The sequence below is a fragment of the Schistocerca cancellata genome, chromosome 9 (genome assembly GCF_023864275.1).
Source record: "Schistocerca cancellata isolate TAMUIC-IGC-003103 chromosome 9, iqSchCanc2.1, whole genome shotgun sequence".
Classification (NCBI taxonomy): Eukaryota; Metazoa; Arthropoda; class Insecta; order Orthoptera; family Acrididae; genus Schistocerca; species Schistocerca cancellata.
In genome coordinates, this window is record NC_064634.1 from 521,849,385 (window position 1) to 521,873,892 (window position 24,508).

Genomic DNA, 24,508 nt, shown 5'->3' on the forward strand with positions numbered 1-24,508 from the left:
CTGTTGGCTCTTTCTCATTTTTTCATTTTTACGTCGCTACACCTGCCAGGCCTCTTTTCATAATAACTTTCAGGTGTCGACAAAGATGCTTCCACAAGCATTTTAAAGTACTGTATTAAACGTAAGATACGAAATTACGGTAATGAACTCGGTTTGAGTAAGAATGCGCGAAGGAAGAGTGCTAGGAACTCGTTGAAAATGACAAAACACTACCAATCGACAGATGTGTTCTTGAAATGCGCCAGAGCCTACTGTTACGCAGCAGTGCTAAATTCCGAAAAGTAACTAAATAAATAAATAAATAAAAAAAAACCAACCGTTCTCGTGCCATCACCCAAGTTAAGCAACAACGTTAGTATTCGGATCGGCGACTGCCTGGGACCTCTGGCTGTCTTCATATTTTGCTTTCTTGTCGCCAGCCCTGCCAGCCGTCTCTTCACGCTACCTTTCCGATGCGACAAAGATGTTTCCACAATGACTTAAATCTGTTGTAATAAACAAAAGATACGATATTAGGGAACTCAGTTTGAAGAAGCGTGTGCCAAGGAAGATTTCCAAAGTGTCTCTGGAAATAACAAAACAGTATTAAGCGGCAGAAATGTTCCGAAATACGTCCGGGCTTATTGTTTTGTAGCAGTGTACACGTGCAAATTTGTAAACAAAAATTCTGTGTCTTCTGTCCTTGGTTTCGCACCTTTCCATGGCACGGCACAGCGCTGCTCTAGTAGCTCCGAACGGCCGCCCACGGCGTCTCGGACACGCCGGTCAGGCCCGCGCCCGTCTCGCAGATGTTTCTCGTGCTTGTGCTGTCATATGGGCCGCGACCCGAGCGGCAGCGAGCGGCAGTCGAGCAAAGTCGGGACAAGTCGGGACGGGAGGGGGGACAGGCGCGAATGCAAATGCACCGCGCAAATTACGCATAAATCTGGAAGCGCGGCGTGTGTCAGGCAGGTGAGAAAGCTTCCGTCGGTCCAGCAGGACACTGCAACACCCCGCGCAGTGCCCCCGCCGCCCGGCCGCGCGCAAGCCCTGCGCCGGATAACAGGAACAAGGCGCGTCGCCAGTGGGTGTCGGAGGCCGCACGCACCAAACGAATGACAGGCGGTGCATCGAGCAGCTGTGTTGTGCGTCTCACCTACGTTCGGCAGTCGCCTATGAGACGCCGAGGCGAGCGCGCACTCCGCGCCACCTTCGAGGTGGAAAGACGCGCTTTGCGTCAAATGTGCCACGGAAAGCGGCGATTGCGTGTGTTGGGAGAAGAGGCGAATGCTTCCTCCGTGGTGCGGCTACAGTATAAGGACGCCAACGGCCATACCATGTTGACTACACCGGTTCTCGTCCGATCACCGAAGTTAAGCAACATCGGGCGCGGTTAGTACTTGGATGGGTGACCGCCTGGGAACACCGCGTGCTGTTGGCTCTTTCTCATTTTTTCATTTTTACGTCGCTACACCTGCCAGGCCTCTTTTCATAATAACTTTCAGGTGTCGACAAAGATGCTTCCACAAGCATTTTAAAGTACTGTATTAAACGTAAGATACGAAATTACGGTAATGAACTCGGTTTGAGTAAGAATGCGCGAAGGAAGAGTGCTAGGAACTCGTTGAAAATGACAAAACACTACCAATCGACAGATGTGTTCTTGAAATGCGCCAGAGCCTACTGTTACGCAGCAGTGCTAAATTCCGAAAAGTAACTAAATAAATAAATAAATAAATAAAAACCAACCGTTCTCGTGCCATCACCCAAGTTAAGCAACAACGTTAGTATTCGGATCGGCGACTGCCTGGGACCTCTGGCTGTCTTCATATTTTGCTTCTTGTCGCCAGCCCTGCCAGCCGTCTCTTCACGCTACCTTTCCGATGCGACAAAGATGTTTCCACAATGACTTAAATCTGTTGTAATAAACAAAAGATACGATATTAGGGAACTCAGTTTGAAGAAGCGTGTGCCAAGGAAGATTTCCAAAGTGTCTCTGGAAATAACAAAACAGTATTAAGCGGCAGAAATGTTCCGAAATACGTCCGGGCTTATTGTTTTGTAGCAGTGTACACGTGCAAATTTGTAAACAAAAATTCTGTGTCTTCTGTCCTTGGTTTCGCACCTTTCCATGGCACGGCACAGCGCTGCTCTAGTAGCTCCGAACGGCCGCCCACGGCGTCTCGGACACGCCGGTCAGGCCCGCGCCCGTCTCGCAGATGTTTCTCGTGCTTGTGCTGTCATATGGGCCGCGACCCGAGCGGCAGCGAGCGGCAGTCGAGCAAAGTCGGGACAAGTCGGGACGGGAGGGGGGACAGGCGCGAATGCAAATGCACCGCGCAAATTACGCATAAATCTGGAAGCGCGGCGTGTGTCAGGCAGGTGAGAAAGCTTCCGTCGGTCCAGCAGGACACTGCAACACCCCGCGCAGTGCCCCCGCCGCCCGGCCGCGCGCAAGCCCTGCGCCGGATAACAGGAACAAGGCGCGTCGCCAGTGGGTGTCGGAGGCCGCACGCACCAAACGAATGACAGGCGGTGCATCGAGCAGCTGTGTTGTGCGTCTCACCTACGTTCGGCAGTCGCCTATGAGACGCCGAGGCGAGCGCGCACTCCGCGCCACCTTCGAGGTGGAAAGACGCGCTTTGCGTCAAATGTGCCACGGAAAGCGGCGATTGCGTGTGTTGGGAGAAGAGGCGAATGCTTCCTCCGTGGTGCGGCTACAGTATAAGGACGCCAACGGCCATACCATGTTGACTACACCGGTTCTCGTCCGATCACCGAAGTTAAGCAACATCGGGCGCGGTTAGTACTTGGATGGGTGACCGCCTGGGAACACCGCGTGCTGTTGGCTCTTTCTCATTTTTTCATTTTTACGTCGCTACACCTGCCAGGCCTCTTTTCATAATAACTTTCAGGTGTCGACAAAGATGCTTCCACAAGCATTTTAAAGTACTGTATTAAACGTAAGATACGAAATTACGGTAATGAACTCGGTTTGAGAGAATGCGCGAAGGAAGAGTGCTAGGAACTCGTTGAAAATGACAAAACACTACCAATCGACAGATGTGTTCTTGAAATGCGCCAGAGCCTACTGTTACGCAGCAGTGCTAAATTCCGAAAAGTAACTAAATAAATAAATAAATAAAAAAAAAACCAACCGTTCTCGTGCCATCACCCAAGTTAAGCAACAACGTTAGTATTCGGATCGGCGACTGCCTGGGACCTCTGGCTGTCTTCATATTTTGCTTTCTTGTCGCCAGCCCTGCCAGCCGTCTCTTCACGCTACCTTTCCGATGCGACAAAGATGTTTCCACAATGACTTAAATCTGTTGTAATAAACAAAAGATACGATATTAGGGAACTCAGTTTGAAGAAGCGTGTGCCAAGGAAGATTTCCAAAGTGTCTCTGGAAATAACAAAACAGTATTAAGCGGCAGAAATGTTCCGAAATACGTCCGGGCTTATTGTTTTGTAGCAGTGTACACGTGCAAATTTGTAAACAAAAATTCTGTGTCTTCTGTCCTTGGTTTCGCACCTTTCCATGGCACGGCACAGCGCTGCTCTAGTAGCTCCGAACGGCCGCCCACGGCGTCTCGGACACGCCGGTCAGGCCCGCGCCCGTCTCGCAGATGTTTCTCGTGCTTGTGCTGTCATATGGGCCGCGACCCGAGCGGCAGCGAGCGGCAGTCGAGCAAAGTCGGGACAAGTCGGGACGGGAGGGGGGACAGGCGCGAATGCAAATGCACCGCGCAAATTACGCATAAATCTGGAAGCGCGGCGTGTGTCAGGCAGGTGAGAAAGCTTCCGTCGGTCCAGCAGGACACTGCAACACCCCGCGCAGTGCCCCCGCCGCCCGGCCGCGCGCAAGCCCTGCGCCGGATAACAGGAACAAGGCGCGTCGCCAGTGGGTGTCGGAGGCCGCACGCACCAAACGAATGACAGGCGGTGCATCGAGCAGCTGTGTTGTGCGTCTCACCTACGTTCGGCAGTCGCCTATGAGACGCCGAGGCGAGCGCGCACTCCGCGCCACCTTCGAGGTGGAAAGACGCGCTTTGCGTCAAATGTGCCACGGAAAGCGGCGATTGCGTGTGTTGGGAGAAGAGGCGAATGCTTCCTCCGTGGTGCGGCTACAGTATAAGGACGCCAACGGCCATACCATGTTGACTACACCGGTTCTCGTCCGATCACCGAAGTTAAGCAACATCGGGCGCGGTTAGTACTTGGATGGGTGACCGCCTGGGAACACCGCGTGCTGTTGGCTCTTTCTCATTTTTTCATTTTTACGTCGCTACACCTGCCAGGCCTCTTTTCATAATAACTTTCAGGTGTCGACAAAGATGCTTCCACAAGCATTTTAAAGTACTGTATTAAACGTAAGATACGAAATTACGGTAATGAACTCGGTTTGAGTAAGAATGCGCGAAGGAAGAGTGCTAGGAACTCGTTGAAAATGACAAAACACTACCAATCGACAGATGTGTTCTTGAAATGCGCCAGAGCCTACTGTTACGCAGCAGTGCTAAATTCCGAAAAGTAACTAAATAAATAAATAAATAAAAAAAAACCAACCGTTCTCGTGCCATCACCCAAGTTAAGCAACAACGTTAGTATTCGGATCGGCGACTGCCTGGGACCTCTGGCTGTCTTCATATTTTGCTTTCTTGTCGCCAGCCCTGCCAGCCGTCTCTTCACGCTACCTTTCCGATGCGACAAAGATGTTTCCACAATGACTTAAATCTGTTGTAATAAACAAAAGATACGATATTAGGGAACTCAGTTTGAAGAAGCGTGTGCCAAGGAAGATTTCCAAAGTGTCTCTGGAAATAACAAAACAGTATTAAGCGGCAGAAATGTTCCGAAATACGTCCGGGCTTATTGTTTTGTAGCAGTGTACACGTGCAAATTTGTAAACAAAAATTCTGTGTCTTCTGTCCTTGGTTTCGCACCTTTCCATGGCACGGCACAGCGCTGCTCTAGTAGCTCCGAACGGCCGCCCACGGCGTCTCGGACACGCCGGTCAGGCCCGCGCCCGTCTCGCAGATGTTTCTCGTGCTTGTGCTGTCATATGGGCCGCGACCCGAGCGGCAGCGAGCGGCAGTCGAGCAAAGTCGGGACAAGTCGGGACGGGAGGGGGGACAGGCGCGAATGCAAATGCACCGCGCAAATTACGCATAAATCTGGAAGCGCGGCGTGTGTCAGGCAGGTGAGAAAGCTTCCGTCGGTCCAGCAGGACACTGCAACACCCCGCGCAGTGCCCCCGCCGCCCGGCCGCGCGCAAGCCCTGCGCCGGATAACAGGAACAAGGCGCGTCGCCAGTGGGTGTCGGAGGCCGCACGCACCAAACGAATGACAGGCGGTGCATCGAGCAGCTGTGTTGTGCGTCTCACCTACGTTCGGCAGTCGCCTATGAGACGCCGAGGCGAGCGCGCACTCCGCGCCACCTTCGAGGTGGAAAGACGCGCTTTGCGTCAAATGTGCCACGGAAAGCGGCGATTGCGTGTGTTGGGAGAAGAGGCGAATGCTTCCTCCGTGGTGCGGCTACAGTATAAGGACGCCAACGGCCATACCATGTTGACTACACCGGTTCTCGTCCGATCACCGAAGTTAAGCAACATCGGGCGCGGTTAGTACTTGGATGGGTGACCGCCTGGGAACACCGCGTGCTGTTGGCTCTTTCTCATTTTTTCATTTTTACGTCGCTACACCTGCCAGGCCTCTTTTCATAATAACTTTCAGGTGTCGACAAAGATGCTTCCACAAGCATTTTAAAGTACTGTATTAAACGTAAGATACGAAATTACGGTAATGAACTCGGTTTGAGTAAGAATGCGCGAAGGAAGAGTGCTAGGAACTCGTTGAAAATGACAAAACACTACCAATCGACAGATGTGTTCTTGAAATGCGCCAGAGCCTACTGTTACGCAGCAGTGCTAAATTCCGAAAAGTAACTAAATAAATAAATAAATAAAAAAAAACCAACCGTTCTCGTGCCATCACCCAAGTTAAGCAACAACGTTAGTATTCGGATCGGCGACTGCCTGGGACCTCTGGCTGTCTTCATATTTTGCTTTCTTGTCGCCAGCCCTGCCAGCCGTCTCTTCACGCTACCTTTCCGATGCGACAAAGATGTTTCCACAATGACTTAAATCTGTTGTAATAAACAAAAGATACGATATTAGGGAACTCAGTTTGAAGAAGCGTGTGCCAAGGAAGATTTCCAAAGTGTCTCTGGAAATAACAAAACAGTATTAAGCGGCAGAAATGTTCCGAAATACGTCCGGGCTTATTGTTTTGTAGCAGTGTACACGTGCAAATTTGTAAACAAAAATTCTGTGTCTTCTGTCCTTGGTTTCGCACCTTTCCATGGCACGGCACAGCGCTGCTCTAGTAGCTCCGAACGGCCGCCCACGGCGTCTCGGACACGCCGGTCAGGCCCGCGCCCGTCTCGCAGATGTTTCTCGTGCTTGTGCTGTCATATGGGCCGCGACCCGAGCGGCAGCGAGCGGCAGTCGAGCAAAGTCGGGACAAGTCGGGACGGGAGGGGGGACAGGCGCGAATGCAAATGCACCGCGCAAATTACGCATAAATCTGGAAGCGCGGCGTGTGTCAGGCAGGTGAGAAAGCTTCCGTCGGTCCAGCAGGACACTGCAACACCCCGCGCAGTGCCCCCGCCGCCCGGCCGCGCGCAAGCCCTGCGCCGGATAACAGGAACAAGGCGCGTCGCCAGTGGGTGTCGGAGGCCGCACGCACCAAACGAATGACAGGCGGTGCATCGAGCAGCTGTGTTGTGCGTCTCACCTACGTTCGGCAGTCGCCTATGAGACGCCGAGGCGAGCGCGCACTCCGCGCCACCTTCGAGGTGGAAAGACGCGCTTTGCGTCAAATGTGCCACGGAAAGCGGCGATTGCGTGTGTTGGGAGAAGAGGCGAATGCTTCCTCCGTGGTGCGGCTACAGTATAAGGACGCCAACGGCCATACCATGTTGACTACACCGGTTCTCGTCCGATCACCGAAGTTAAGCAACATCGGGCGCGGTTAGTACTTGGATGGGTGACCGCCTGGGAACACCGCGTGCTGTTGGCTCTTTCTCATTTTTTCATTTTTACGTCGCTACACCTGCCAGGCCTCTTTTCATAATAACTTTCAGGTGTCGACAAAGATGCTTCCACAAGCATTTTAAAGTACTGTATTAAACGTAAGATACGAAATTACGGTAATGAACTCGGTTTGAGTAAGAATGCGCGAAGGAAGAGTGCTAGGAACTCGTTGAAAATGACAAAACACTACCAATCGACAGATGTGTTCTTGAAATGCGCCAGAGCCTACTGTTACGCAGCAGTGCTAAATTCCGAAAAGTAACTAAATAAATAAATAAATAAAAAAAAACCAACCGTTCTCGTGCCATCACCCAAGTTAAGCAACAACGTTAGTATTCGGATCGGCGACTGCCTGGGACCTCTGGCTGTCTTCATATTTTGCTTTCTTGTCGCCAGCCCTGCCAGCCGTCTCTTCACGCTACCTTTCCGATGCGACAAAGATGTTTCCACAATGACTTAAATCTGTTGTAATAAACAAAAGATACGATATTAGGGAACTCAGTTTGAAGAAGCGTGTGCCAAGGAAGATTTCCAAAGTGTCTCTGGAAATAACAAAACAGTATTAAGCGGCAGAAATGTTCCGAAATACGTCCGGGCTTATTGTTTTGTAGCAGTGTACACGTGCAAATTTGTAAACAAAAATTCTGTGTCTTCTGTCCTTGGTTTCGCACCTTTCCATGGCACGGCACAGCGCTGCTCTAGTAGCTCCGAACGGCCGCCCACGGCGTCTCGGACACGCCGGTCAGGCCCGCGCCCGTCTCGCAGATGTTTCTCGTGCTTGTGCTGTCATATGGGCCGCGACCCGAGCGGCAGCGAGCGGCAGTCGAGCAAAGTCGGGACAAGTCGGGACGGGAGGGGGGACAGGCGCGAATGCAAATGCACCGCGCAAATTACGCATAAATCTGGAAGCGCGGCGTGTGTCAGGCAGGTGAGAAAGCTTCCGTCGGTCCAGCAGGACACTGCAACACCCCGCGCAGTGCCCCCGCCGCCCGGCCGCGCGCAAGCCCTGCGCCGGATAACAGGAACAAGGCGCGTCGCCAGTGGGTGTCGGAGGCCGCACGCACCAAACGAATGACAGGCGGTGCATCGAGCAGCTGTGTTGTGCGTCTCACCTACGTTCGGCAGTCGCCTATGAGACGCCGAGGCGAGCGCGCACTCCGCGCCACCTTCGAGGTGGAAAGACGCGCTTTGCGTCAAATGTGCCACGGAAAGCGGCGATTGCGTGTGTTGGGAGAAGAGGCGAATGCTTCCTCCGTGGTGCGGCTACAGTATAAGGACGCCAACGGCCATACCATGTTGACTACACCGGTTCTCGTCCGATCACCGAAGTTAAGCAACATCGGGCGCGGTTAGTACTTGGATGGGTGACCGCCTGGGAACACCGCGTGCTGTTGGCTCTTTCTCATTTTTTCATTTTTACGTCGCTACACCTGCCAGGCCTCTTTTCATAATAACTTTCAGGTGTCGACAAAGATGCTTCCACAAGCATTTTAAAGTACTGTATTAAACGTAAGATACGAAATTACGGTAATGAACTCGGTTTGAGTAAGAATGCGCGAAGGAAGAGTGCTAGGAACTCGTTGAAAATGACAAAACACTACCAATCGACAGATGTGTTCTTGAAATGCGCCAGAGCCTACTGTTACGCAGCAGTGCTAAATTCCGAAAAGTAACTAAATAAATAAATAAATAAAAAAAAACCAACCGTTCTCGTGCCATCACCCAAGTTAAGCAACAACGTTAGTATTCGGATCGGCGACTGCCTGGGACCTCTGGCTGTCTTCATATTTTGCTTTCTTGTCGCCAGCCCTGCCAGCCGTCTCTTCACGCTACCTTTCCGATGCGACAAAGATGTTTCCACAATGACTTAAATCTGTTGTAATAAACAAAAGATACGATATTAGGGAACTCAGTTTGAAGAAGCGTGTGCCAAGGAAGATTTCCAAAGTGTCTCTGGAAATAACAAAACAGTATTAAGCGGCAGAAATGTTCCGAAATACGTCCGGGCTTATTGTTTTGTAGCAGTGTACACGTGCAAATTTGTAAACAAAAATTCTGTGTCTTCTGTCCTTGGTTTCGCACCTTTCCATGGCACGGCACAGCGCTGCTCTAGTAGCTCCGAACGGCCGCCCACGGCGTCTCGGACACGCCGGTCAGGCCCGCGCCCGTCTCGCAGATGTTTCTCGTGCTTGTGCTGTCATATGGGCCGCGACCCGAGCGGCAGCGAGCGGCAGTCGAGCAAAGTCGGGACAAGTCGGGACGGGAGGGGGGACAGGCGCGAATGCAAATGCACCGCGCAAATTACGCATAAATCTGGAAGCGCGGCGTGTGTCAGGCAGGTGAGAAAGCTTCCGTCGGTCCAGCAGGACACTGCAACACCCCGCGCAGTGCCCCCGCCGCCCGGCCGCGCGCAAGCCCTGCGCCGGATAACAGGAACAAGGCGCGTCGCCAGTGGGTGTCGGAGGCCGCACGCACCAAACGAATGACAGGCGGTGCATCGAGCAGCTGTGTTGTGCGTCTCACCTACGTTCGGCAGTCGCCTATGAGACGCCGAGGCGAGCGCGCACTCCGCGCCACCTTCGAGGTGGAAAGACGCGCTTTGCGTCAAATGTGCCACGGAAAGCGGCGATTGCGTGTGTTGGGAGAAGAGGCGAATGCTTCCTCCGTGGTGCGGCTACAGTATAAGGACGCCAACGGCCATACCATGTTGACTACACCGGTTCTCGTCCGATCACCGAAGTTAAGCAACATCGGGCGCGGTTAGTACTTGGATGGGTGACCGCCTGGGAACACCGCGTGCTGTTGGCTCTTTCTCATTTTTTCATTTTTACGTCGCTACACCTGCCAGGCCTCTTTTCATAATAACTTTCAGGTGTCGACAAAGATGCTTCCACAAGCATTTTAAAGTACTGTATTAAACGTAAGATACGAAATTACGGTAATGAACTCGGTTTGAGTAAGAATGCGCGAAGGAAGAGTGCTAGGAACTCGTTGAAAATGACAAAACACTACCAATCGACAGATGTGTTCTTGAAATGCGCCAGAGCCTACTGTTACGCAGCAGTGCTAAATTCCGAAAAGTAACTAAATAAATAAATAAATAAAAAAAAACCAACCGTTCTCGTGCCATCACCCAAGTTAAGCAACAACGTTAGTATTCGGATCGGCGACTGCCTGGGACCTCTGGCTGTCTTCATATTTTGCTTTCTTGTCGCCAGCCCTGCCAGCCGTCTCTTCACGCTACCTTTCCGATGCGACAAAGATGTTTCCACAATGACTTAAATCTGTTGTAATAAACAAAAGATACGATATTAGGGAACTCAGTTTGAAGAAGCGTGTGCCAAGGAAGATTTCCAAAGTGTCTCTGGAAATAACAAAACAGTATTAAGCGGCAGAAATGTTCCGAAATACGTCCGGGCTTATTGTTTTGTAGCAGTGTACACGTGCAAATTTGTAAACAAAAATTCTGTGTCTTCTGTCCTTGGTTTCGCACCTTTCCATGGCACGGCACAGCGCTGCTCTAGTAGCTCCGAACGGCCGCCCACGGCGTCTCGGACACGCCGGTCAGGCCCGCGCCCGTCTCGCAGATGTTTCTCGTGCTTGTGCTGTCATATGGGCCGCGACCCGAGCGGCAGCGAGCGGCAGTCGAGCAAAGTCGGGACAAGTCGGGACGGGAGGGGGGACAGGCGCGAATGCAAATGCACCGCGCAAATTACGCATAAATCTGGAAGCGCGGCGTGTGTCAGGCAGGTGAGAAAGCTTCCGTCGGTCCAGCAGGACACTGCAACACCCCGCGCAGTGCCCCCGCCGCCCGGCCGCGCGCAAGCCCTGCGCCGGATAACAGGAACAAGGCGCGTCGCCAGTGGGTGTCGGAGGCCGCACGCACCAAACGAATGACAGGCGGTGCATCGAGCAGCTGTGTTGTGCGTCTCACCTACGTTCGGCAGTCGCCTATGAGACGCCGAGGCGAGCGCGCACTCCGCGCCACCTTCGAGGTGGAAAGACGCGCTTTGCGTCAAATGTGCCACGGAAAGCGGCGATTGCGTGTGTTGGGAGAAGAGGCGAATGCTTCCTCCGTGGTGCGGCTACAGTATAAGGACGCCAACGGCCATACCATGTTGACTACACCGGTTCTCGTCCGATCACCGAAGTTAAGCAACATCGGGCGCGGTTAGTACTTGGATGGGTGACCGCCTGGGAACACCGCGTGCTGTTGGCTCTTTCTCATTTTTTCATTTTTACGTCGCTACACCTGCCAGGCCTCTTTTCATAATAACTTTCAGGTGTCGACAAAGATGCTTCCACAAGCATTTTAAAGTACTGTATTAAACGTAAGATACGAAATTACGGTAATGAACTCGGTTTGAGTAAGAATGCGCGAAGGAAGAGTGCTAGGAACTCGTTGAAAATGACAAAACACTACCAATCGACAGATGTGTTCTTGAAATGCGCCAGAGCCTACTGTTACGCAGCAGTGCTAAATTCCGAAAAGTAACTAAATAAATAAATAAATAAAAAAAAACCAACCGTTCTCGTGCCATCACCCAAGTTAAGCAACAACGTTAGTATTCGGATCGGCGACTGCCTGGGACCTCTGGCTGTCTTCATATTTTGCTTTCTTGTCGCCAGCCCTGCCAGCCGTCTCTTCACGCTACCTTTCCGATGCGACAAAGATGTTTCCACAATGACTTAAATCTGTTGTAATAAACAAAAGATACGATATTAGGGAACTCAGTTTGAAGAAGCGTGTGCCAAGGAAGATTTCCAAAGTGTCTCTGGAAATAACAAAACAGTATTAAGCGGCAGAAATGTTCCGAAATACGTCCGGGCTTATTGTTTTGTAGCAGTGTACACGTGCAAATTTGTAAACAAAAATTCTGTGTCTTCTGTCCTTGGTTTCGCACCTTTCCATGGCACGGCACAGCGCTGCTCTAGTAGCTCCGAACGGCCGCCCACGGCGTCTCGGACACGCCGGTCAGGCCCGCGCCCGTCTCGCAGATGTTTCTCGTGCTTGTGCTGTCATATGGGCCGCGACCCGAGCGGCAGCGAGCGGCAGTCGAGCAAAGTCGGGACAAGTCGGGACGGGAGGGGGGACAGGCGCGAATGCAAATGCACCGCGCAAATTACGCATAAATCTGGAAGCGCGGCGTGTGTCAGGCAGGTGAGAAAGCTTCCGTCGGTCCAGCAGGACACTGCAACACCCTGCGCAGTGCCCCCGCCGCCCGGCCGCGCGCAAGCCCTGCGCCGGATAACAGGAACAAGGCGCGTCGCCAGTGGGTGTCGGAGGCCGCACGCACCAAACGAATGACAGGCGGTGCATCGAGCAGCTGTGTTGTGCGTCTCACCTACGTTCGGCAGTCGCCTATGAGACGCCGAGGCGAGCGCGCACTCCGCGCCACCTTCGAGGTGGAAAGACGCGCTTTGCGTCAAATGTGCCACGGAAAGCGGCGATTGCGTGTGTTGGGAGAAGAGGCGAATGCTTCCTCCGTGGTGCGGCTACAGTATAAGGACGCCAACGGCCATACCATGTTGACTACACCGGTTCTCGTCCGATCACCGAAGTTAAGCAACATCGGGCGCGGTTAGTACTTGGATGGGTGACCGCCTGGGAACACCGCGTGCTGTTGGCTCTTTCTCATTTTTTCATTTTTACGTCGCTACACCTGCCAGGCCTCTTTTCATAATAACTTTCAGGTGTCGACAAAGATGCTTCCACAAGCATTTTAAAGTACTGTATTAAACGTAAGATACGAAATTACGGTAATGAACTCGGTTTGAGTAAGAATGCGCGAAGGAAGAGTGCTAGGAACTCGTTGAAAATGACAAAACACTACCAATCGACAGATGTGTTCTTGAAATGCGCCAGAGCCTACTGTTACGCAGCAGTGCTAAATTCCGAAAAGTAACTAAATAAATAAATAAATAAAAAAAAACCAACCGTTCTCGTGCCATCACCCAAGTTAAGCAACAACGTTAGTATTCGGATCGGCGACTGCCTGGGACCTCTGGCTGTCTTCATATTTTGCTTTCTTGTCGCCAGCCCTGCCAGCCGTCTCTTCACGCTACCTTTCCGATGCGACAAAGATGTTTCCACAATGACTTAAATCTGTTGTAATAAACAAAAGATACGATATTAGGGAACTCAGTTTGAAGAAGCGTGTGCCAAGGAAGATTTCCAAAGTGTCTCTGGAAATAACAAAACAGTATTAAGCGGCAGAAATGTTCCGAAATACGTCCGGGCTTATTGTTTTGTAGCAGTGTACACGTGCAAATTTGTAAACAAAAATTCTGTGTCTTCTGTCCTTGGTTTCGCACCTTTCCATGGCACGGCACAGCGCTGCTCTAGTAGCTCCGAACGGCCGCCCACGGCGTCTCGGACACGCCGGTCAGGCCCGCGCCCGTCTCGCAGATGTTTCTCGTGCTTGTGCTGTCATATGGGCCGCGACCCGAGCGGCAGCGAGCGGCAGTCGAGCAAAGTCGGGACAAGTCGGGACGGGAGGGGGGACAGGCGCGAATGCAAATGCACCGCGCAAATTACGCATAAATCTGGAAGCGCGGCGTGTGTCAGGCAGGTGAGAAAGCTTCCGTCGGTCCAGCAGGACACTGCAACACCCTGCGCAGTGCCCCCGCCGCCCGGCCGCGCGCAAGCCCTGCGCCGGATAACAGGAACAAGGCGCGTCGCCAGTGGGTGTCGGAGGCCGCACGCACCAAACGAATGACAGGCGGTGCATCGAGCAGCTGTGTTGTGCGTCTCACCTACGTTCGGCAGTCGCCTATGAGACGCCGAGGCGAGCGCGCACTCCGCGCCACCTTCGAGGTGGAAAGACGCGCTTTGCGTCAAATGTGCCACGGAAAGCGGCGATTGCGTGTGTTGGGAGAAGAGGCGAATGCTTCCTCCGTGGTGCGGCTACAGTATAAGGACGCCAACGGCCATACCATGTTGACTACACCGGTTCTCGTCCGATCACCGAAGTTAAGCAACATCGGGCGCGGTTAGTACTTGGATGGGTGACCGCCTGGGAACACCGCGTGCACTTGGCTGGCTGCCCGCCTGGCAACACGTGTGCCGCTCGCTATTGTGCGTCCCAGGTAGCCGAGGATTACCGGCCGCCGAGCCGTCGCCGCCCGACATCCTACCGCGCCGCGCCCGCGCCCGCCGCCAGCCGGCTCCCGCGCCGCGCCAGCCGTAGCTGTTCGTTTCCAACGCACGATACAACGATTCGGTAAGTGACGATGACGACGTATAACCGCTCGAACACGACGTTGCAATTGCAATTCGATCGAGAGTACGTGAGGCCGACGGCCTACGAAATCGAAGAATGGATGTTTGACGAACTGCGTATAGAGGAGGAGGAACTGGAGGGGCTGATGCTCGATTTTACGTTGTACAGTTTGTTTATCAAGTTGACAACACTAATACGGTGTGAAACCCTCGTGTCCACACACGGTGGAATACGAAAATTTAAGCACAGAGACGGCGCAGTGAGTGACGTGAAGATCTCCTTCGCCGGATATGGTGTGCGTCATTTGAAAGTGTACAATCTTCCGTTTGAGGTGCCTGACGACGAAGTGGGACGTTACTTGCGTCTGTATGGCGAAGTAATCTCCGTGAACCGCGAGTTCTGGGGCGCTGGCCACCGGTACAAGGTGGACTCAGGCGTCAGAGCAGTGACGATGGTGCTGAAAAAGCACGTGCCTTCGTTTGTAACGATCGGTGGGCATAGGGGGGTCGTGCAATACAACGGCCAGCCCCAGACGTGCTCCATCTGCAGCTCCACGGAGCACATGAGGGCAACGTGTCCGAGGAGCAGACGCCCGGCGCAATTGTCGCGCACAGAAGCCGCGGAGGCACGTCAAGAAACCGCCACTGCCAGCTACGCTGGAGCGGTAACGCGCGACGTTCCACGTGTTCACGAGACGGCCCCAGCGGAAGCGGCAGCCCCGCCGGCCGCCGCCACGGAGAGCCCAGCGGCTACCCCACCCCCTGCGCCCGTCCCTGCCCCGGCCCCGGCCGTCGCAGGTAGCGCGGGTGAGAAACGCCAGCTGAGCTCCGACTCGGAGGGCGAAAGTACAATGGAGACCGACGCAGCCCTGGCCCCCACCCCCTCCCCCGCCGCCCGGCGGCCGAGGATCGCGGAGGTCAGCGCCCCCGCCCAGCCGACGGCCGCGCCGGCCGACAGCCCTGCCGCCCAGGCCGGGCCCAGCGCCGACGCCGCCACGCCGTACAGCGAGATGCGTGAGCTTGCAATCAAAAAGCAAGTCACAAAACTGGCCCGCATTCTGAAGGAATCAGAAGACGAGCCAAAAGAAAACAACGTGGACGTCCCGGCCGCCGGCAAACCCAAAAAGCGCCGGAGCAAGCGGCGAAGTCGCAGCCGTGAAAAAGACGACAAGATGGACGCATCGGAAGCAGAGGAGTCAGATACGGCATCCGCACCCAAAAAGGCTACAACCCCTAAAGCAGAGGACGTAGTCCTACGGCCGGAACGGCCACAGCACTCCACAGACCCGCCTCCACAAACCGATTAAATGCAACAGGGCTCGGGCTCAGTATATAGTGTAATTACGTGTAACGTGAACCGAATGACCGCCGCGCTAAAATTAGATGCACTAATTGACTTACTGCAGCACAAAGCCGCAGACGTGGCTATGCTACAGGAGGTGGTCACGACTGCTATAGAACAGGTACCGGGATACGAAGTCATCTGCAACATCGACGCAGAAACTCGATGCGGAACTGCCACACTAATCAGGCACGGCCTCGAATTTGGCGACGTGAAAATGATGCCCGACGGACGCGGAATAGCGGTGAAGGTGGAAGACACTGATTTTGTAAACATTTACGCTCCGTCGGGAACTGAAAATAAGCGTGCCAGGAGCAAATTTTACAACGAGGACATCTGCGAGCTATTAGTTCACAGCAACAACGTCGTGCTGGCAGGTGACTTCAACTGCGTAATTTCGCCCGAAGACCAGATCCCGGTACCCAATTTGTGCACCGAACTGCAAGACTTAGTTAGGCGTCTAAAATTAACAGACACCTGGCGTCTACTACACCAAAGACACACAGAGTTCACGTACCTGTATAACCGCGGCAGAAGCAGAATCGACAGAGTATACATAAACAGAGAGATGGCCACCTCTGTGACAGAAGTAGAAGTCTGTCCTGTGATCTTCTCAGATCACTGTGCCTATCAGTGCAAACTCCGTCTACCGAGAAGCAAGCTTCCAGCAGGAAGAGGAACGTGGAAGCTAAACACAAGCCACCTCACGGACGGGAAGCTAAAGCAGGATATTGCCGACACGATCCAGGCATGCAGACAGCGGCGAGGCGAGTACAATTCCACTACTGAGTGGTGGGTAGAACACGCCAAACCGCAAGTGAGACGGGAACTCATAAGGCACAGCGCTGAGAAAGCCTTCTGGAAAAGAAACACGGCAGACTTCTACACTAGATGCCTACGCGACGCAATGGACGCCCCAGCGGACGACGAACTGTTTCTGCCGCGGATAAGAAGACTCAAAGCACGTATACTGAGCCTGAAAAGAGACAAAATGAGAGGAGTCATCGCCCGTAGCCAGACAAACGGCGAAATCGAAGATGAACCTGCCACGCTGCACCACCTGCACAGGGAGAGACAGAGGGCTAGTAGCAAACAAATAAGGCAACTCGTCGACAAAGACGGGAACAGGTTAACGACGAAGAAAGATATCATGAGCCACGTCGAAGACCATTTCAACGACCTGTTCCGACGAGAGGAAAATGACGACGGAGAAATGGCGAGGATCCTCCAAGAGACGCGTCGGATCCTTACCAACGCAGACCGGGCACTACTGAACGAAAACGCCACAGACGATGATGTGAAAGCCGCCATCAAAGACAGCAGAAACGGAAGAGCACCAGGCGCAGACGGAATCCCATCAGAATTCTACACTGCGCTCTGGGGCACAGTCGGCGGAATACTCACCGAAATAGTAAACGAGTTTCTCAACGGGACAGAATTGCCTTCAAAATTCCTGCAAGGGACGGTGATTCTGCTCCCCAAAACGAAGGCAGCCAAGAAAATAGAAGACTTTCGGCCAATAACCCTTCTAAATTCAGACTACAAAATAGCAGCAAAGTGCCTGGCTGCAAACATCAAAGTCGCTCTAAAGAAAGCCATTAGCCCATGGCGAACATGTGCAGTACTTGGCAGGAACATCTTCGACGCCGTCTGCACATACAGGGACATCATAGCCCACGCAGCAACAACGAGGAGACCCGCAGCCGTAATCTCTGTCGACTTCCACAAGGCTTTCGACAGGATCAGTCACCGGTACCTGCTGAAAACCATCGCACGCCTCGGATTCGGACCAAAATTCGGTAGAACGATCAGGAACGTCATCACAAATGCCACCTCAAAAGTAACAGTAAACGGATGGACTTCAAAGTCAATAAGACTGGGAAGATCCGTCAGGCAAGGATGTCCACTATCGATGGCTCTTTTCACAATAGCTCTCGATCCCCTACTTCGAAAACTAACAGCTGAAGTAGGAGGCTACACAATGGGTGCAACAAAAATCGCATGTATGGCCTATGCCGACGACATGGGCATCTTCATTCAGAACGAGGACGAACTACAAGTAATCCAGCCAATCATGGATTCCTTTGAAAGAGCTTCAGGAGCCAAAACGAATCCGAGGAAGACAGTGCTAATACCAATAGGCAACGGCAGACTGCGACCAGCGAGACAGTGGTACCGAGTGACAAACAACCATAGGGCACTCGGAGTGGAACTACAGCAGTGCCCTCTGAAAATGGCAGCACATAACTGGCGCAGCGTCTTGAACACGACGAGAGGGCTCGTGAGGACGCACGCGAACCGGAACCTGACGCTGAGCCAAAGAGTGCTGTTGGTAAACGAAACGATCCTGTCGAAAGCGTGGTACATGGCCCAAATACTATGTGCTCCGACAGAAATTGCGCGAGCGATAGGAGGCGCGGCGTACTACCTGCTGTGGAGGCGGGAAATCTTTAAGGTCTCCCAGGCGACGTGTTTCCTGTCAAGGGACGAAGGCGGACTCGGTCTGACTGACGTTAAAACGAAATGCGCGGCACTGCTTCTACACCGTGCGATGAAAATGGCGAACCAGAACAACAACAGTATAACGTCCAGCCTGATCAACGAATTTAAACCTGAATCTGAAGATGCTCCAGTGGACACCACCCACATACCGTTCAAGTTGCGGCACATAAAACAGATGGCAATCGACAAAAGTTACATCACCGCGGTCGTTGCCAACCCACAACTAAGAACGGCGAGCAAGATCTACAGCGCTCTGAGGGGGAAGGCAAGAAAGTCCAAAATAGAGACGAGACTTCCAGATCACGACTGGGCACAGGTCTGGAAGAACGTCTCGGAACGGACACTCCCTGAGCACGCCAGGGACACGTGGTATAAAATCGTCCACCAAACAGTGCCGACAAATGAAAAACTGGCACGCATAAAGATGCGGGAATCCCCAAACTGCGAACTCTGCAACCAGACCGACACCATCGAGCATCGTTTTGGCTGCAGAGAGAGCGGGGAAATATGGGCGACAGCGAGAAGAATGATCGCCCACATCAACAGAACCGACGAGAGGGCGATACATGTCTCAGCTGTCACGATTCCGGACGCGAAGCCTTTCCCCAACGCAAAACGCCTGGCCACAATGTGGATCATCGCCATGACAGCACACGCCATCGTCTCCAAACGGCAGATCGACAAGGCGCAGTTCCTCACGGACCTGTGGGAGGAACACAGGAGGGCCAAACAACGCTCCAAGTACCGCGAGACCTTCCAGAACTTCCTGCAGGTCCCGCTGGACGCCGCCTTCCGAGACGCCTTCAACACGACGTGACCGACGCCCTCCCACTACACCCACACCCCAGTCGCTGAGGACGTCGCCCACCGATCCCTCCAAAGCCCCGACGTCAAGTGTGGTGCAGTGCGAAAGTGTTGCGAAAACGCGTGCAAAGTGAAAGTGGGTACGCCTAGCAGTGCCAAAGTGCGAGTTACGTGTGCCATTCATAGTCAAAAGTGTCCAATAGTGAAATACAGCAGGCAAAAGGAAATAATCACCCATAAATTTAGTGTAAAACATACAAAAAGTGTTCCAAGAAAACAACAAAATATCAAACAGTGTATATCATGTCAATTAATGTATCCGCTCACTAACTCTGTCTCTCTTTCTCTCTATCTCTCTTTCTCTCTGCCACTCGCTCTCTCCACTCAAGGTACGTTTTTTTTTCCTTTCCCTTATCTTTTTATGTGTTTTGATTTCTTGTTTTGTCGTGTCTTATTTATGCGCTGTATGTATGTATGTATGTATATATATACACACACAGATATATGTATATAAATTTCGGCCCATCATGTGCTTAAACGTAGCATGCCTATTTACCACTAACAAAATATTAACATTAGACTTTCTTTGCACCAAATTTCATGTAAACTGTTGCGTCCACCCTTAGGCAGTACATTAACAATCTCCTGCATTCACAAATTTACCCACATAGATGCTCATGTGTATATTCCATAGTTCGCTTCAGCAAACTCACCAAAACAGGCCCACTTAAATACAATAGAAGAATAAAATCTTTCCTTCTTTTGTATACTAAACTTAAGAAAATGAAAAAAAAAAAAAAAAAACTAAATACAAATTACAAAGCAAAGTAACGAATGCTTGCAACCAAAAAGACAAAAACAACTGACAGGGAAAATTTATCTGAAGGACACTCAGTGAAAAAGTGTTGTAAACCAACCAAAAGACTACTCAAAGAACAATCTGAACAGAAAACGAGAAAATGAATATAACCGTTCAATAATCGAGTACACATTTCATAGAAACATCTGTAATTGTTAAAAAATTGTAAATAAAAGTTTATATACGTTACAAAAAAAAAAAAAAAACGTGCTGTTGGCTCTTTCTCATTTTTTCATTTTTACGTCGCTACACCTGCCAGGCCTCTTTTCATAATAACTTTCAGGTGTCGACAAAGATGCTTCCACAAGCATTTTAAAGTACTGTATTAAACGTAAGATACGAAATTACGGTAATGAACTCGGTTTGAGTAAGAATGCGCGAAGGAAGAGTGCTAGGAACTCGTTGAAAATGACAAAACACTACCAATCGACAGATGTGTTCTTGAAATGCGCCAGAGCCTACTGTTACGCAGCAGTGCTAAATTCCGAAAAGTAACTAAATAAATAAATAAATAAAAAAAAACCAACCGTTCTCGTGCCATCACCCAAGTTAAGCAACAACGTTAGTATTCGGATCGGCGACTGCCTGGGACCTCTGGCTGTCTTCATATTTTGCTTTCTTGTCGCCAGCCCTGCCAGCCGTCTCTTCACGCTACCTTTCCGATGCGACAAAGATGTTTCCACAATGACTTAAATCTGTTGTAATAAACAAAAGATACGATATTAGGGAACTCAGTTTGAAGAAGCGTGTGCCAAGGAAGATTTCCAAAGTGTCTCTGGAAATAACAAAACAGTATTAAGCGGCAGAAATGTTCCGAAATACGTCCGGGCTTATTGTTTTGTAGCAGTGTACACGTGCAAATTTGTAAACAAAAATTCTGTGTCTTCTGTCCTTGGTTTCGCACCTTTCCATGGCACGGCACAGCGCTGCTCTAGTAGCTCCGAACGGCCGCCCACGGCGTCTCGGACACGCCGGTCAGGCCCGCGCCCGTCTCGCAGATGTTTCTCGTGCTTGTGCTGTCATATGGGCCGCGACCCGAGCGGCAGCGAGCGGCAGTCGAGCAAAGTCGGGACAAGTCGGGACGGGACGGGGGACAGGCGCGAATGCAAATGCACCGCGCAAATTACGCATAAATCTGGAAGCGCGGCGTGTGTCAGGCAGGTGAGAAAGCTTCCGTCGGTCCAGCAGGACACTGCAACACCCCGCGCAGTGCCCCCGCCGCCCGGCCGCGCGCAAGCCCTGCGCCGGATAACAGGAACAAGGCGCGTCGCCAGTGGGTGTCGGAGGCCGCACGCACCAAACGAATGACAGGCGGTGCATCGAGCAGCTGTGTTGTGCGTCTCACCTACGTTCGGCAGTCGCCTATGAGACGCCGAGGCGAGCGCGCACTCCGCGCCACCTTCGAGGTGGAAAGACGCGCTTTGCGTCAAATGTGCCACGGAAAGCGGCGATTGCGTGTGTTGGGAGAAGAGGCGAATGCTTCCTCCGTGGTGCGGCTACAGTATAAGGACGCCAACGGCCATACCATGTTGACTACACCGGTTCTCGTCCGATCACCGAAGTTAAGCAACATCGGGCGCGGTTAGTACTTGGATGGGTGACCGCCTGGGAACACCGCGTGCTGTTGGCTCTTTCTCATTTTTTCATTTTTACGTCGCTACACCTGCCAGGCCTCTTTTCATAATAACTTTCAGGTGTCGACAAAGATGCTTCCACAAGCATTTTAAAGTACTGTATTAAACGTAAGATACGAAATTACGGTAATGAACTCGGTTTGAGTAAGAATGCGCGAAGGAAGAGTGCTAGGAACTCGTTGAAAATGACAAAACACTACCAATCGACAGATGTGTTCTTGAAATGCGCCAGAGCCTACTGTTACGCAGCAGTGCTAAATTCCGAAAAGTAACTAAATAAATAAATAAATAAAAAAAAACCAACCGTTCTCGTGCCATCACCCAAGTTAAGCAACAACGTTAGTATTCGGATCGGCGACTGCCTGGGACCTCTGGCTGTCTTCATATTTTGCTTTCTTGTCGCCAGCCCTGCCAGCCGTCTCTTCACGCTACCTTTCCGATGCGACAAAGATGTTTCCACAATGACTTAAATCTGTTGTAATAAACAAAAGATACGATATTAGGGAACTCAGTTTGAAGAAGCGTGTGCCAAGGAAGATTTCCAAAGTGTCTCTGGAAATAACAAAACAGTATTAAGCGGCAGAAATGTTCCGAAATACGTCCGGGCTTATTGTTTTGTAGCAGTGTACACGTGCAAATTTGTAAACAAAAATTCTGTGTCTTCTGTCCTTGGTTTCGCACCTTTCCATGGCACGGCACAGCGCTGCTCTAGTAGCTCCGAACGGCCGCCCACGGCGTCTCGGACACGCCGGTCAGGCCCGCGCCCGTCTCGCAGATGTTTCTCGTGCTTGTGCTGTCATATGGGCCGCGACCCGAGCGGCAGCGAGCGGCAGTCGAGCAAAGTCGGGACAAGTCGGGACGGGAGGGGGGACAGGCGCGAATGCAAATGCACCGCGCAAATTACGCATAAATCTGGAAGCGCGGCGTGTGTCAGGCAGGTGAGAAAGCTTCCGTCGGTCCAGCAGGACACTGCAACACCCCGCGCAGTGCCCCCGCCGCCCGGCCGCGCGCAAGCCCTGCGCCGGATAACAGGAACAAGGCGCGTCGCCAGTGGGTGTCGGAGGCCGCACGCACCAAACGAATGACAGGCGGTGCATCGAGCAGCTGTGTTGTGCGTCTCACCTACGTTCGGCAGTCGCCTATGAGACGCCGAGGCGAGCGCGCACTCCGCGCCACCTTCGAGGTGGAAAGACGCGCTTTGCGTCAAATGTGCCACGGAAAGCGGCGATTGCGTGTGTTGGGAGAAGAGGCGAATGCTTCCTCCGTGGTGCGGCTACAGTATAAGGACGCCAACGGCCATACCATGTTGACTACACCGGTTCTCGTCCGATCACCGAAGTTAAGCAACATCGGGCGCGGTTAGTACTTGGATGGGTGACCGCCTGGGAACACCGCGTGCTGTTGGCTCTTTCTCATTTTTTCATTTTTACGTCGCTACACCTGCCAGGCCTCTTTTCATAATAACTTTCAGGTGTCGACAAAGATGCTTCCACAAGCATTTTAAAGTACTGTATTAAACGTAAGATACGAAATTACGGTAATGAACTCGGTTTGAGTAAGAATGCGCGAAGGAAGAGTGCTAGGAACTCGTTGAAAATGACAAAACACTACCAATCGACAGATGTGTTCTTGAAATGCGCCAGAGCCTACTGTTACACAGCAGTGCTAAATTCCGAAAAGTAACTAAATAAATAAATAAATAAAAAAAAACCAACCGTTCTCGTGCCATCACCCAAGTTAAGCAACAACGTTAGTATTCGGATCGGCGACTGCCTGGGACCTCTGGCTGTCTTCATATTTTGCTTTCTTGTCGCCAGCCCTGCCAGCCGTCTCTTCACGCTACCTTTCCGATGCGACAAAGATGTTTCCACAATGACTTAAATCTGTTGTAATAAACAAAAGATACGATATTAGGGAACTCAGTTTGAAGAAGCGTGTGCCAAGGAAGATTTCCAAAGTGTCTCTGGAAATAACAAAACAGTATTAAGCGGCAGAAATGTTCCGAAATACGTCCGGGCTTATTGTTTTGTAGCAGTGTACACGTGCAAATTTGTAAACAAAAATTCTGTGTCTTCTGTCCTTGGTTTCGCACCTTTCCATGGCACGGCACAGCGCTGCTCTAGTAGCTCCGAACGGCCGCCCACGGCGTCTCGGACACGCCGGTCAGGCCCGCGCCCGTCTCGCAGATGTTTCTCGTGCTTGTGCTGTCATATGGGCCGCGACCCGAGCGGCAGCGAGCGGCAGTCGAGCAAAGTCGGGACAAGTCGGGACGGGAGGGGGGACAGGCGCGAATGCAAATGCACCGCGCAAATTACGCATAAATCTGGAAGCGCGGCGTGTGTCAGGCAGGTGAGAAAGCTTCCGTCGGTCCAGCAGGACACTGCAACACCCCGCGCAGTGCCCCCGCCGCCCGGCCGCGCGCAAGCCCTGCGCCGGATAACAGGAACAAGGCGCGTCGCCAGTGGGTGTCGGAGGCCGCACGCACCAAACGAATGACAGGCGGTGCATCGAGCAGCTGTGTTGTGCGTCTCACCTACGTTCGGCAGTCGCCTATGAGACGCCGAGGCGAGCGCGCACTCCGCGCCACCTTCGAGGTGGAAAGACGCGCTTTGCGTCAAATGTGCCACGGAAAGCGGCGATTGCGTGTGTTGGGAGAAGAGGCGAATGCTTCCTCCGTGGTGCGGCTACAGTATAAGGACGCCAACGGCCATACCATGTTGACTACACCGGTTCTCGTCCGATCACCGAAGTTAAGCAACATCGGGCGCGGTTAGTACTTGGATGGGTGACCGCCTGGGAACACCGCGTGCTGTTGGCTCTTTCTCATTTTTTCATTTTTACGTCGCTACACCTGCCAGGCCTCTTTTCATAATAACTTTCAGGTGTCGACAAAGATGCTTCCACAAGCATTTTAAAGTACTGTATTAAACGTAAGATACGAAATTACGGTAATGAACTCGGTTTGAGTAAGAATGCGCGAAGGAAGAGTGCTAGGAACTCGTTGAAAATGACAAAACACTACCAATCGACAGATGTGTTCTTGAAATGCGCCAGAGCCTACTGTTACAC

At 52.1% G+C, this 24,508-nt stretch overlaps 1 protein-coding gene and 13 non-coding genes across 14 annotated transcripts; all 14 read left to right on the forward strand.

The window, feature by feature from the left end:
• Window positions 1-1,301: 1,301 nt before the first annotated feature.
• Window positions 1,302-1,420, forward strand: LOC126102880 (5S ribosomal RNA). The gene has a single exon (XR_007523139.1). It is a non-coding gene; the product is annotated as a 5S ribosomal RNA (ribosomal RNA).
• A 1,291-nt stretch (window positions 1,421-2,711) lies between these two features.
• Window positions 2,712-2,830, forward strand: LOC126102881 (5S ribosomal RNA). The gene has a single exon (XR_007523140.1). It is a non-coding gene; the product is annotated as a 5S ribosomal RNA (ribosomal RNA).
• A 1,291-nt stretch (window positions 2,831-4,121) lies between these two features.
• LOC126102882 (5S ribosomal RNA) lies at window positions 4,122-4,240 on the forward strand. The gene has a single exon (XR_007523141.1). It is a non-coding gene; the product is annotated as a 5S ribosomal RNA (ribosomal RNA).
• A 1,292-nt stretch (window positions 4,241-5,532) lies between these two features.
• Window positions 5,533-5,651, forward strand: LOC126102883 (5S ribosomal RNA). The gene has a single exon (XR_007523142.1). It is a non-coding gene; the product is annotated as a 5S ribosomal RNA (ribosomal RNA).
• A 1,292-nt stretch (window positions 5,652-6,943) lies between these two features.
• On the forward strand, window positions 6,944-7,062 carry LOC126102885 (5S ribosomal RNA). Its single transcript, XR_007523143.1, has one exon. It is a non-coding gene; the product is annotated as a 5S ribosomal RNA (ribosomal RNA).
• A 1,292-nt stretch (window positions 7,063-8,354) lies between these two features.
• LOC126102886 (5S ribosomal RNA) lies at window positions 8,355-8,473 on the forward strand. The gene has a single exon (XR_007523144.1). It is a non-coding gene; the product is annotated as a 5S ribosomal RNA (ribosomal RNA).
• A 1,292-nt stretch (window positions 8,474-9,765) lies between these two features.
• Window positions 9,766-9,884, forward strand: LOC126102887 (5S ribosomal RNA). The gene has a single exon (XR_007523145.1). It is a non-coding gene; the product is annotated as a 5S ribosomal RNA (ribosomal RNA).
• A 1,292-nt stretch (window positions 9,885-11,176) lies between these two features.
• On the forward strand, window positions 11,177-11,295 carry LOC126102889 (5S ribosomal RNA). Its single transcript, XR_007523147.1, has one exon. It is a non-coding gene; the product is annotated as a 5S ribosomal RNA (ribosomal RNA).
• Window positions 11,296-12,587: 1,292 nt separating this feature from the next.
• On the forward strand, window positions 12,588-12,706 carry LOC126102890 (5S ribosomal RNA). Its single transcript, XR_007523148.1, has one exon. It is a non-coding gene; the product is annotated as a 5S ribosomal RNA (ribosomal RNA).
• A 1,292-nt stretch (window positions 12,707-13,998) lies between these two features.
• On the forward strand, window positions 13,999-14,117 carry LOC126102048 (5S ribosomal RNA). The gene has a single exon (XR_007522744.1). It is a non-coding gene; the product is annotated as a 5S ribosomal RNA (ribosomal RNA).
• A 744-nt stretch (window positions 14,118-14,861) lies between these two features.
• LOC126101547 (nematocyst expressed protein 3-like) lies at window positions 14,862-15,605 on the forward strand. Its single transcript, XM_049912185.1, has one exon. The coding sequence runs from the start codon at window positions 14,862-14,864 to the stop codon at window positions 15,603-15,605; it is 744 nt and encodes a 247-aa protein (XP_049768142.1).
• A 5,711-nt stretch (window positions 15,606-21,316) lies between these two features.
• LOC126102891 (5S ribosomal RNA) lies at window positions 21,317-21,435 on the forward strand. The gene has a single exon (XR_007523149.1). It is a non-coding gene; the product is annotated as a 5S ribosomal RNA (ribosomal RNA).
• A 1,292-nt stretch (window positions 21,436-22,727) lies between these two features.
• On the forward strand, window positions 22,728-22,846 carry LOC126102892 (5S ribosomal RNA). Its single transcript, XR_007523150.1, has one exon. It is a non-coding gene; the product is annotated as a 5S ribosomal RNA (ribosomal RNA).
• Window positions 22,847-24,138: 1,292 nt separating this feature from the next.
• On the forward strand, window positions 24,139-24,257 carry LOC126102893 (5S ribosomal RNA). Its single transcript, XR_007523151.1, has one exon. It is a non-coding gene; the product is annotated as a 5S ribosomal RNA (ribosomal RNA).
• Window positions 24,258-24,508: the final 251 nt, after the last annotated feature.

Coding starts and splice junctions, on each gene's coding strand:
- LOC126101547 (XM_049912185.1), top strand. CDS start 14,862: ATGAGGGCAACGTGTCCGAGGAGCAGACGCCCGGCGCAATTGTCGCGC.